Genomic DNA, 13,134 nt, shown 5'->3' with positions numbered 1-13,134 from the left:
GGCACCTTGCTTGAAGTATGCTGAAGGAAAACCTTGGTATCGGTGGTCAAGTGCAGCGAAATTGCCAGGGCGTCTGAATACAACCTATAATCATTTCTTTTTCTCGAACTTTTCATTGAATGCCAAAGCCAGAATTTTACTAAGTCAAAAACAAAAAAGAATGCATTAACATAAAAAATCTGAATCCCTAATTCTCAATATGAAATCATATATGTTTGGAGGAAAGAGTCCTTCATTCATGCGCTTAGAGATAGTCCCAAGTCGATACAGAGGCGTGGTCCAATCAAGTGTGGCTTTCTTAGCAGCATGCAATGAAGACGATAACTTGGATGACTGATTCAAAGGATTACAAATGTAAAAGACCGATGCCCGTTTCAACTTTAACTAGTAATCATATGGGCCATATGAGCATTAAGGAATGCAGAATTGCAAGAAGAGAGCTCAAAGAACCCAGACACAGGCAAGATATGCTAAAAGGAGTCCCTTGATGAATTCCAACGAGCACAAAGTTAAACACGAGACTCGAATAACAACAAATGGAAGCCACCACCACCTGGTATAATTAAAATTAATTTTAATGGAGCTCTTGATATTTAAACAAAAACTGGAGGAATCGGTAGGCATTGTTGCTCAAAATAGAGAGGGCGGAGCAGAGTAGAGGGAGCTCTAGTGTTTAAAATGAAAGAGGTCGGATATAATTTTATAGACCTTTTAAATTTTAGACATGATTGTTTACCGAAAAAAGAACAGCTCATTTCGTGTGCTAATTAAAATAATTTTAATGTAGTAAAAGGGGGACATCTTCATGGCGGTGCCAATTCCCGCCCCCCCCCCCCCCCCCCCCCCCGCCTCTAATCCAGTCAATTCCAGCAGCAATATAAGGCAAAAAGGTGGGGGAAGGGAAGGCAGTTAGGCTTGGCTATGGCTATGTTTGAGGTTTCCTTTTTTTTTTTTTTTTACAGAGATCGCAACCTAAGATTAAAGAAAAAGTTACATGTGTTGGAATTTATTAGATTTCAATGCATAAGAAGCCACAGCTAGACTTTAATTCAATTGGTGTAATGCTCTGATCCACGTAGGACATTTATGGAATTCGATATATATATAAATTCATCCAGTTTCATGTTTTGTTCTGTTTCTTTTCCGGACAAAGTTTCTAGAAAACGGGAACTACATTCATCAAAACAGGTATATACCAGCCATGATTTTGTTTTGTTTTGTTTTTATGTGTTTTTTTTTTTTTTTTTTTTGAACGATATTAAACTTGTAGTGATCAGTTTCTACAAACTTAATGCATGGTTACCAACACTGATTGAGCCACATAACATTGTGATTCACTTTAAATGGTACAATATCTACTCTTAGTAGAAAAGAATTAAGACGCAGAAGGAAACCCTTTGTATGGGTTGCCCAGTGCAGCCACATTTCCAGGGCGTGAAAATACAACCTACAAAATGTGAGGAAATCTCCATCATTTAATATTTCTGATGATATTAGATGGCATGTCAAGGCATAATTTCCAATAAATGCATGGTTTCAAACAGTTTATGAGATGATGGTCTGAGTAGAAAATGCATTTGCCAGTACCAGAAACTCACCTGGTAATTTCCAAGAGTATTTGACTTGAAACCAGCTGCGCAATAATCAAAATAGTATTCCCAGGTTCGAATGAACTTCTCGTTGAAACCCAAGGCAAGGATTTTGCTAAGAACAACAGAATCAAAATGCAAATTATCATAAAAGTTTCTAAAAATCATGTTTATATAAGTCTTTCCATGAGAGATAGAGAGATCTAACGTCATACCTCTGCTTCTCCAAGAAATTCTTTCTCCAATATCTAAGTGTTTGGTAGTAATGAAGTCCTATGTTTTCCACATGCTCCACACTATAATTTTACAACTTTCTTTAGTTTTCTGGATAACAAAAAGTGTATAACAAAAACAAGAATTGCATGGCTATGTACATAAATTTTACTGAAAGAATAATGCATTATACCAGAGTCTGGATGCAGAATTCATGGCTGATGTTATCCTAGCCAATGAAGGTAGGCATCCACCACGGAAGATGTATTCCTTGATAAAATCTGAACTTTGCCTGTATTCGTCATAGCGTTCTTCTGGTATTGATATGAACTGCAGGAACATGTACCACCCCAAGCATTGGCAGAAAGTGTTTAAAAACAAAATAAATGTACTAGTAATTTTTGGATAAATGCTGAAAATGCAAGGCACAAATTCTTTTGTTTCTACTCAATGCAATACCTGTAAAACAAGAAGTCCATCTTCTGCCAGCACAGATTCACAGCAACCGAAGAATTCTTCCATGTATTCATGGCCAACATTTTCTATCATCTCACTGGAGAAGGCCACATAAAATTATGGTCTTTGCTTTGGTAAATGGTAAAAATTAGTGTCAAAAGACCTTACCAAGATATTATTCTATCATACTTGTTGGTGCTAGGTAGTTGTCGATAGTCACAGAGTTGGAATCTTATATTGCCCTGACAGTAAAGTTAAAAATTCAGAATTTGAATCAAAGAAAGCTAATTTTCAAAATTAATTCTAGAAAATACAGAGATTCTGATGGCTAAGAACCCTTGAAGCTCATCAGATGCAATAGCCACTGCCATCCATAACTCAAAATGGTCCTAAAGCTGATACTCAAAAAATCATAGTCAGACAATACAATGTATGCTACTAGATAAAAAAAAATGAAATTTGATTAATTTAGTAAGCAAAACAACTATGCTACAAAGAAAACAAGTCTGCATGTGTTCTTGGCCTTCTCTACAATGCGAGGTAATTTGCAGCTTATCATTTTCAGAATAATTTGCATAAAAAGACAGCTTATCTTTTTGACAATAGTTTGCAGCTTATCAGATAGATACCTGAAGTCCAGCTTCCTTCACTCTCTTTTCTGCAAATTTTAGTTGCTCCTCGGATAAAGTGATGCCAGTATATTTGCATCCAGTTTGTTTGACAACCTCAATAGCTAAGCTTCCCCAACCACATCCAATCTCAAGAATTTCATGGTTACTATCAATTCTAGCCTGGAATATTGAAAAGGAAAATTTTAATAAAGGATATGGTATGGTTAGAAAGTCCAAAATGTGATGATATAATTATTACTGACAGGACTTACTTTTTCAATCAGAAGTAAGATCTTTCTCTGTTGTGCATCTTTCAAATCTTCATCTTCTGTCTATGAAACATATAAAATAGTTACCAAGAGTTTTGTCTTATTAAGTAAATAATTACACAAAATGCAAAGTAAGAAACGTTTTTTTATGGTTAATGATAGTGAGTCTAACCTTAAACACTGCACAGGAGTATGTCATTGTTTCATCCAAGAATAGAGCAAAAAGGTCATTACTCTAGGAAGACAAACCAGATAACAATGTCAGCATTTGGTATGTCTTAATAAGTCGTAAATTATCATAAAAAAAAAAGGAAAATAAAGAAACTAGAACACTTGCTTAATTATTTCACTCAGCCCCAGAGATAACTTTTCATATACATATGTACCGAGCATGACATGTTAGCACAGCCTTAGTGTTTCACACTACACATACTAAATAACTATAATATAGATGTTTACTGCTTTTGGTGTTTCATTTCTGAACTTGTACAAAGACTTTTGTAGCAATAGGGAATTTAATAGTAATAACTTCATACCAAGTCGTAATGACGAGAAATGTTCCTTCGAGCTTGTGTAAGAGTATTGTGCCTTAAGACATGCTTGAAGAAATACTTTGCTGATGTTAAACCAGCTGTAAACAACAAAGGTGTCCACCAACCCCTAAACCAAAAGTGTTCGATACTAAATCAACTGGGATTTAGAAGAAGAATATGCAGATGCTATATTATTGTGTTTTACAATTAACGGTATACCTTTTCTTACTCAGTTTTGAGTTGGAAGAAATCAAATCTCTGTTGGCGATGAGAATCTGCAGTTAACAACACAATTTTGTGAAAGTAAAGACCACTAGGTATGACGCATTGCTATTATTGTTTCAATTTTCTTACCATGACAAGATTTAAAAGACCATCATTTTTATCAACAAAAGAAAAATCTCCATTGATATATGCATCTGCAAGGCCTAAATCTGCCTCAGTCATAACCTGACAAAGCAATTTTAGTGCAGTTCAATTGCTGAAATATTGTGCATAATGAAACCATGTCATTAAATTTTGTCAAATATATTAGATAGTTTGACATAATAATGTCTAATCATTCCATGTTATTTTCCATGAATGATTGGTTCCAAAAGTATTTACCTTCCAGTAAAATTGTGGATTGTGAACCTTAATAACAGTTTTTAGAGAACATTTTTTGCTAGTTCCCTCAAAGGTAAACATTGTGCCACCTTCCTCCAATAAACTGTTCATAGAAAAAGTACAAGATATTAGTTACAATTATAAACTCACAAATTGGAGAAGTCCAAGAGCTGTTGCATTTATTCAAATAAAATACAGAAGTCTAAACATAGATAGCTTGTTGATATTGAATGAAGAGATGTGAACAAGTTATCCAGTTCAAACCATGCTCATTGAATTTATTCATGCAGGCTGACACCAAAAAAATCATAAGGATAAACAGGATAAATGCCTCCTAAGTAGAACGAAATGAATATTTTATGCAATGGACGTTACAGCTTCAGATGAAACAACTAGCAGTGTTAGTAGCATATAGTTTTCTATGGATTTTAAATGTAGAAGCTATTGTAACACAGCAAATATTGCATATATTGAATTTGGACAATAGATGAAGCATCTCGCCCTCCAGGATTGACCAACAAAGCTCGGAATGATCTTATCATTCAACAAGTATACGTACATTAGAACAGATAATAACCAGCATAAGTGAAAAGAACAAGTGCATAAGACCTTTTAAGAACTCACATCACACAGCCAGTTGATATAAAATGACTGAGGAATCTAGTAACAAATAGGCGTGCCCCTGTTTCCACCAGAGAAGGTACCATATGTTTTGGATTGCTCAGAATGGAACAACTTTTTCCCAGCACACCATTTGCAGCAACCAAACCAGCCTGTAAAGAAGTGAACCTTACTTGTGAACTACATTATAATAAACAAATTCTTTTGAAAAAGTAAAAACCTTAGTGAAAAATATATTAGGAAAACATTTTAATCATATTGAATATAAGCATGTAGTAGTTTGATAACATGGCAAGATAAGAAATAGTACCTTTAATCCGTCTTCATGGAAGCCATAGCCTGAAAGAAAAGTGACATAAGTTACAATGATGAATTACTGAAAGGGAAGATTCTTAGCCTCAGCCAAATGATTATACAGAAAAGTCAATGCACAGAAAATATATATGGCATTGTAAAACAAAATGGTTATCACATACATTTTTTGAATAAAACATGCATCAAATCACCATATGATATTTCTCAAAGAAAAAAAAAACTATGAAAAAGTATGATTATAATAAATTTTTCTGATTTTCCTGGATGCCAGGCAATCAGCAAATTAAAAGACCATGCACTGCTAACTGCTAACTTCTAACAAGGATACTTTAGTTACAATGTACACCTTGCAGAAAAATAATTATCCATATTCAAATTTAGTTAAGCTCGGATGTATACTCTGTATAAAATACTGATGAAAAGGAAGTATGAAAAATGAAATGCGATTAACAAAACAAAGACAGCCCATGGAGGCTCTTTTATAACCGAATCTGCTCACCCTGGTATGCTCCACAAAACCAAATTCCTCTCTTTCCTTGAATCTGATCAAGCTCAAGTGAAGCTTTTGTTGCAGCAACAGATGGTACTGGATGGCCTGTTCTCCACTTAAGTAAGGTATGCTGTGGCTTATAATCTGGATTGAGAGTTACAAGAAAGGGTAGGCTTGTTTCTCCAAGATTCTGCACGTTCATACATTGAGACAATCTTAGACTATTTAAGCAGTATAGGAGTACTTAATTTCCTTTACGGACTACCGATTACTGATAACATTACTGATAACTTTTTTCTCATATTAATTTTGGTTTCCCTTCCTTTTTTAGAGAAATATATTTTCTAACTGCCAGTGTAAAGTTAATTAGGTTAGAAACCAATTTCAAGAAGTAATCCAACTTCCTATACCTTAACATCATCATTAGTTGGTGGAAGCTCCAAAAACAGTCCCAGTATAATACAAGCAACACAGTTTGAATTATGAATACTTAACATGCAGGGCAAAAGCACTTAAGTGTTACTCAACATTACATAATTCCTTTTGCAAACCGATAGCTTCAGGCCATGAACAAGTCTTTAAGCAAAGAGAACATAGTACCTACCTGAAGCACATTGAGCCAGTATGTCAAACATACTTTCTTGTCTGTACTTCCAAGAAAATTCCATGCACTCCATGCTGCTGGGTTTTTGGGCATTAAATTTTTGTCATGATGAAGAAAAATATCACTGCCAATAGAGAATCACAAAAGATCGTACAAAAGTGACTTGAGTAACCATAGTAGACAAGAGGTACATCAATTTTTAATAGCTCACATCTCAGAACCATAGGAGATGCATGATGAAAAGAAGGGAACAAAAAAGGAAGTGATTATCTATCAAATAGTTTTACATAGTTATTTCTTTCATTTGGTGAACTTGTTCATTGACAAGTTGACATCTAAAATGGTGAAATTTAAAAGGTCAACATAATTATTTTTTTTAGAAAAAAAAAAGGTGGAAATATTTAATAGAAGCAAAGAACTCTTCCATTGTATCAACAACAGATTTCTGTAAATGGTTTCAGACAATAATTGCATAAAATTTCAGTTTCAGTGATATTCTGTATTTAATACATAGTATAGCAACATTATAGTTTTCACAACTTGGAGAATATATATTATTAGTCTATCAGAGTGATGCATTGCAGAAGCCACCGTACCTATACACATATTGGAAAGCACCAAGAACTCTCGATTCGTCAAATGTTGCTTGGTTTCCTAACAATCTCAAAGCATCTGGTGCATGAATAGCCATTATGCAACCATCGTGTGATTCTTGAGAGTCATCTCCACATAATACAGTGCAACCTGTAAAAAACCTTTACATTACCAGGGGAACCACAAAAGTTTCTGAAATGAGAAAACTCTCAATATAAATGCCATATCCACCATATTTGAACAGTTTTAAGAAATAGTTACTTCAGTTGACTGTATAACAGAAACCAAGTTACTCTTTATCATATATGAATAGGCTTCGATTAAAAATGTTTGTTTCAAATAACCATTCACCTAAGATATGACTCATTTTAGAGAGTAAGAATGTAGGAATGAACCATGTAGAAGTTTCCGAAAAACAGTTTTTGACTGGTTTGAAATCGGGGATAGAAGTCAGATAAGAAAAATACCATCACAAAGTCCTAGGTAGTTTTTAATTTTTTTCTCCCTTCAGGCTTTACTTGACAAAAATCCAAATTCCATCAATTTTAGCTGTTCATTTTATTTCATTTCAAGTTTTAAATCTTTAATGCTTGATTAGATCCTCTAAGCACAGACCATCACATGAAATTGTATCAAAAGGAAAGGTAATTAATCCAATGAAATACAAGACCATGTTGCTATGGTCATTTTATAAGTATGTTATCAATAAACTTTTGAGAGAATCTCTATCCAGCTCTGTTGCATAAATCTTGAATGTATCCCAAGCAAATGCTCGAGCAAAACACCGTTTTAAATACGCACCTTGAGCATCACTCAAAACAGAATGCACCTCACAACCAGTTCTTATTTCACAACCTCTACTCTCCAGCTCTTCTCTGACCTGATAACATTTTGCCAACAAGCAAACAGCAAAATAACATGCTTAGAGCTCACATCTAATGCATCTGACAATGAATTTAGAAACTAGACAAATGATGAAAGCGGTAGATATGGTGCAATCTAGGAAGAGGAAATGGAAAGGCAAACTAGTACCTTATTGACATAGCGATGTGAACGCCATCTAACAGTCATCCACTGCGGCCGTCCAAAGAGCTATAAAGATAACCAAAGTAATATTATCAATTCCAAAGTGACACAAAAAGCTCTAGTATCATAAAAACCAATATCACGTAGAGAGGAAATTACTCATAAAGACCATGACAGATTCTCACAAATACTTAATATAATACTTTGTTTGCAAGAGAATGTACCTGAAGTAGATGATGGTTACAGCAAAATGAAAGAATAGAGAAAGCTGAAAAATCCATAACTCTTTCTGTAGGGCAGGACCATATTGAACCACATATTGGTACCTACAGAACGACAACATTGTCATTGCTATTTGCTACTAAGGCGACTTTTTGTCAAATAAATAGATTTCAACATAAAGAAAAACGTATCACAAAATGTAGACACCCTCTGATCTCACCAGATAAGCCTTCTGAAATAATTCGGAGTAATCCCGTGACTCGACGAACTGTCCCAATGTTTCATTGCGATCAACATCTGGGTTGTTTTCAAGCACTTCAAGATAACTACACCAAAGTAAATGATATGCAAATCGAAAGTGAAGATGATCTAATATAACAAGTTAAGATTCCATAATAAATAACACTAATGGAAGGTGTCTTGCCGTTGCTCACCTAATAACATCATTCTTGAACTTGATAATTTCTCTAAGCATTTGCCAAAAGTATGGATTCAAGACATTTATTTTCTGTGCAAACAAGCTTGACAAACCATTTCGGCTGCCCCATTCACAGCCTTTGCCTTCATCCAGGCTTACTGAGAATGACATATCAGATGGCTCCATATCAACTCCAAGACTCTCAAAGAACTCCATCATATTTGGATATGTTACCTGCCAAAGATAATGTCAGCTCATTAAAACACATTGCATAGAGCCATAGACATCCACAAGTAACTATGAAACAATATCTTAACAAAGAAAAAAGTTTTCACTATATATTCCTATAACAAAGCTCCAACATCAGTTTTTTGACATGAAAAAAGGCCTAGAATCAAATATTATTGATCAAATCTCTTACTTGTTTGAGTCATCTAGAAGCCATGCCAATGAAAAAAGGCTAAATTTCTTGCAACCATAGCTGATTGCAGGTCATACCCCTTTAAATTCCATCACATTAAATCCATAAGCACTCTTCCCATTAAAATGGGTTAGATGAACATGAAGCTGGAGGCATAATGTCTATCAACTATTGTTTGTTAAGACTAATATTCAACATGTATTAAACCCTAACTATATATTTTAAATCTTGATAAAGGGCAAAGGAAATATTTTCTTAATATCAAATAACCACCAAGATGAATGCGATTTTTTTAAAGAAGGCCACAATCCGGAAATACTGAAAAAAGGTTGCATGGTTGCATTGTTGTGATTTGACTGAAAGCTATTTTTTTAAAGAGATAGCATGAATCAACTAAAATTGAATGTCGACCTCACTTGGACAAACACAACGGTCTCAAAAGATCTCCATTTTTGTAAATAACCATTATGTTACAGCAATATTATCTCTAGAAATTAAGAAAAGCTATAAGCCTAAGCCAATCCAAAATCCCACACCTCATACCATCTAAATTCTGTAAAATTTTTTTCTTCACAAGAAAGAAAACAAAATCAAATTTTGTATCAACCCTATATAAATATTCTGTTATATATTACAAATTGTTAATATGATACTTTTAAAACTAAAATTTCCAAGCTAACCATATGAACATTCAAATTGATTTGGGACACATTAATCTATAATTTTGCCAACAAAGTACCTAACAAAAAGACTAAGAAAAGAGGCAAGACTCACCCCAAAATCTTACTTTAGTGGTCCAACAAAATGTCATGGGCTTCAATACTTGGCATTTGCCATGGTGGCAGATCCTAATGTTGGCAACCCAAAACATCCATAAACTAGCATTCTAAATCCAACGAGAAACTGGCTATTCTCCCTCTAGTCTTGTCCCTTTTCTTTCCCTTTTCCTAAATTTCCAACCCCAATTTATATTTGTTTCAATTCCAGTATTTTTTATGTCAATTTGTATTAAAATTCTGTTAGTGTTGCCTTTATTAGTATACCAATAGTCAATCCATCAAAGCTAAGACAATTTTTCATATAAATAAATTCTAATAATCAAACATAATTAGAGCTGACAAAATTTATTTGAATCCAAAAATTTTGTTCAATCCGTTCTAAACTCAAAATTAATTTAAATTCAAAATATACAATTTAGACTAATTTAAAATAATCCAAAATTAAATTAATTTGACTTTAAAACTTAAATTTCTGAATGCAAAGTGATTCAATCTTGATAATTCAAACTCAAATAATAGGAGTGTCAAACTCCAAAATTTCAAATCCAAAAAAATTCGAAGTGAAAATAATCTAATTTAGATTTTCTTCAACAAAATAACTCAGCTTGAAGTGATCTGATCCAGATTAAATTAATCTGAGCCGTCTTGACCCACCCAATCGTGTTACATTTCGGTTTTCCCATTTTCAAACTTATATAATCTCTTACGTTTTGTGTAGACCTCGATATATGTTCCCTAGTTGCTATTCTACTGCCCTCAATCCCTTGCAGATCTGATGTGTTTCACTTCGCACTGACACCATTAATTGTGTTTGCGTGAAGCTCGAGAGCCAACAAATGCAGGAATAGCTCCTCTGATGATTCATGCAGAGTTGGTTTATGATTCGCTGCCCTAGGTAAGGCTAAGGGTGCTTTCGGCTTTCAATATAGAAATAGCAAGCAACTATCAGAAAATCAGCAATAATCGTGTTTCCATCTTTCCTTTCCTACCAAAAATCCCAGAAACGTACTAAATTCAAGAAAGCATAGCCTCCCGAGAACGAAAATAATAATAATAAAAATAAAATCATCCTATTAATTGTCATTTTAAACTCACAAGATTAATAGAATGAGAAATACCTTTCAAAAATTAAAATAAAACGATAATCGTTTATTCCTATTTATAAAATTAAAAAATTACACCATCAATATACTAAAAATGAAATGTTTAGCCGCCAATAATAATAGAGCAATTAAACATAAACAAATAAATTTTTAAAAAAGTTCGAAAATAAATCAAAAGAAAAAATTTAGGCAAAATTTTTTAAATAAAATTAATGAAAGTTTTTATTAAAAATGATTAAATAAAAATTAATATTAATATTAAAATATCTTGTTACATAAATTTTACAATTTATGTATTTTTAAAAAATTTTGAAATTAACCAAACTTCGATATATTTTTAATAAATATTTTTGATAAAAATATTAACAAAAATTGATCAAATTTAAATTATAAATAATATTTTTAATAATTTTTTGTATATTATTATTTTAATATTAAATTATTTTAAATTTATTATTAAATTTATTATTAAATTATTTTAAAAAAAACTTAATAAACTTTACAGGGGCAAAAGTAGTCCTCATAAATATACCTAATCTTCTTATTTTTTGGGGAAAATATTATTTTATTTGAAGTTGTCAAACATTAAATTTAAGGACTGTAATGTAAAGTATGTGATCAATATTATCAGAAAAATTATCACATTTGATCAGAAAATTATGCCACGTGATGGAATATTTCTAAAAAAATATAGGAGATACTTTCAGGAGTGCGTTTTAAGTTTGTGGTTATATCGGTACTTGTGTTTGTTTTGGAATTTGGAAGTTGGAATTTGCGGTTGAAGTCTTGTATTAAAATTGCTGTTTGCTTGTTCTATTCAATTGTTAAGAGAAGGAAAAATCAGCACAAAATTAAGTGATTACAGAGGAAAAGAAATTGAGAAACTTACACGATTGAAGACCATGAAACCAAGGTCTAAGTCAACAGCTTCAAAGTTAACAGTCTTGGCATGGCCACCCAAGTGATTTTCCTTCTCATAAAGCACCACATTCACACCTGCCTTGGCAAGAACATAAGCTGATACCAAGCCACTAATCCCACCTCCAATCACTGCTATCTTCATCTTTCACTGCCTGCATTGATTTTAAGTTGGAAAAAGCTCAAGACAATGCAAGTTTGTAATGATGGAAAACTTCATTTTCATTGTGAAGTTAAACATTTTAGGACCCCAAATATTTTTGTTGAAAAACCAACCAAAAACACTGATTTTTTCCTTTTTTTGGGTAAATAATGCTGTCATTTTTAGACCTTTTGGCCTTAAAAAATCTAGTTCTACATAATCTTGAATGGCTAAAGCCATTTCTTGGGAATGTTCAGAGTGATTTTATGCTGAACTAGGAAATGTGGGTAGCAATGTTTAAGAGAGTGTGAGAGACAGAAACAGAAAATCAAGATAATGCTGAAGTTACCTGAAAGGTTCAAAGTTTTGAAATATCCCAAGAGGGGTCACTGCAACTTCAAAACTGGAGAAATTGAACAATTTGAAACAAAAGAAATTTACTGTTTTTTTGTGTGTTTCTCCGATTAGATGAAAAGATATTAAAATGCAAGATTTATGGAATAGAAAGAGAGGAAGAAGACAGAAGAACATGCAAAAGAAACATAAAATAAAAGGCAGATGGCAGAAACCCACAACTCTATCCCCAGACTGAAAACTCTCAAGCTAAACAATTGTTGCCAGTTGCACTTGATAAGCTAAATAAAATGTCGATTGGAAATGTGGGCTCCATTTTCTTCAGTAGAATATGGCTTTTGAAATTAAGTTTTGTATATTTTTATATTTATTTGATAAAAAATTAAATGATGAACGAAAAATGATTTATTAATAAAAAAATGAGATTTTTTTTAAAAATTATTTTTTCCTTTTCATTAATTTTTGTATATTTTTATATTTATTTGTTAAAAAATAATTGATGAAGGAAAAATGATTTATTAATTAACAAAAAATGAGATTGTTTTTAAAAATTATCTTTTCGTTTTTTAAAAGAGAAAAACAATTTTTAAAAAAAATTATATATGAATAGAATTATTTATTAACAGTAAAAAATTTACTCAACGATTTCAATTAGTTTCTTATTTATATATACAAGCAAGTAAAAATTAATTTTTTTACCAAAGCAAATAAAAAGTAATAAACAATTTAAGATTTATTTCAATTAATTTATGCAATAAGATAATAATTATTAAATTTAAAATTTAAAATTTATCATTTTTTAATATTTATATTATAATTTTTGTATAAAAATAAAAATATAATTAAACCT

At 32.3% G+C, this 13,134-nt stretch overlaps 1 protein-coding gene across 3 annotated transcripts; it reads right to left on the bottom strand.

Moving 5' to 3' along the window:
• Positions 1-1,193: 1,193 nt before the first annotated feature.
• Positions 1,194-12,539, bottom strand: LOC111306741 (uncharacterized). 3 transcript variants are annotated; one of them, XM_089751884.1, is made up of 26 exons: positions 12,504-12,539; positions 12,280-12,333; positions 11,760-11,943; positions 8,584-8,801; positions 8,370-8,475; positions 8,152-8,253; positions 7,934-7,993; positions 7,703-7,781; positions 6,904-7,051; positions 6,308-6,431; positions 5,713-5,893; positions 5,209-5,237; positions 4,902-5,050; positions 4,278-4,380; positions 4,026-4,121; positions 3,891-3,946; positions 3,675-3,798; positions 3,311-3,373; positions 3,142-3,201; positions 2,888-3,049; positions 2,427-2,500; positions 2,262-2,355; positions 1,996-2,132; positions 1,805-1,885; positions 1,599-1,704; positions 1,194-1,447 (listed from the first exon to the last, which is right to left on the bottom strand). In XM_089751884.1, the coding sequence occupies exons 3-26, from the start codon at positions 11,931-11,933 to the stop codon at positions 1,376-1,378; spliced, it is 2,598 nt and encodes an 865-aa protein (XP_089608010.1). In that variant the 5' UTR covers positions 11,934-11,943; positions 12,280-12,333; positions 12,504-12,539; the 3' UTR covers positions 1,194-1,375. The 3 variants fall into 3 exon arrangements, with proteins under 3 accessions (XP_089608010.1, XP_022760327.2, XP_089608011.1); XM_022904592.2 differs by having other exon boundaries at positions 12,280-12,539; XM_089751885.1 differs by lacking the exons at positions 11,760-11,943; positions 12,280-12,333; positions 12,504-12,539 and adding an exon at positions 9,763-9,879.
• Positions 12,540-13,134: the final 595 nt, after the last annotated feature.

Source organism: Durio zibethinus, chromosome 22, assembly GCF_047325235.1.
Source record: "Durio zibethinus cultivar Kanyao isolate XHJ-2024 chromosome 22, ASM4732523v1, whole genome shotgun sequence".
In the NCBI taxonomy this organism is placed as follows: domain Eukaryota; kingdom Viridiplantae; phylum Streptophyta; class Magnoliopsida; order Malvales; family Malvaceae; genus Durio; species Durio zibethinus.
The sequence above is the reverse complement of the archived record's forward strand: the minus strand, read 5'-3'. Positions and strand labels throughout refer to the sequence as shown.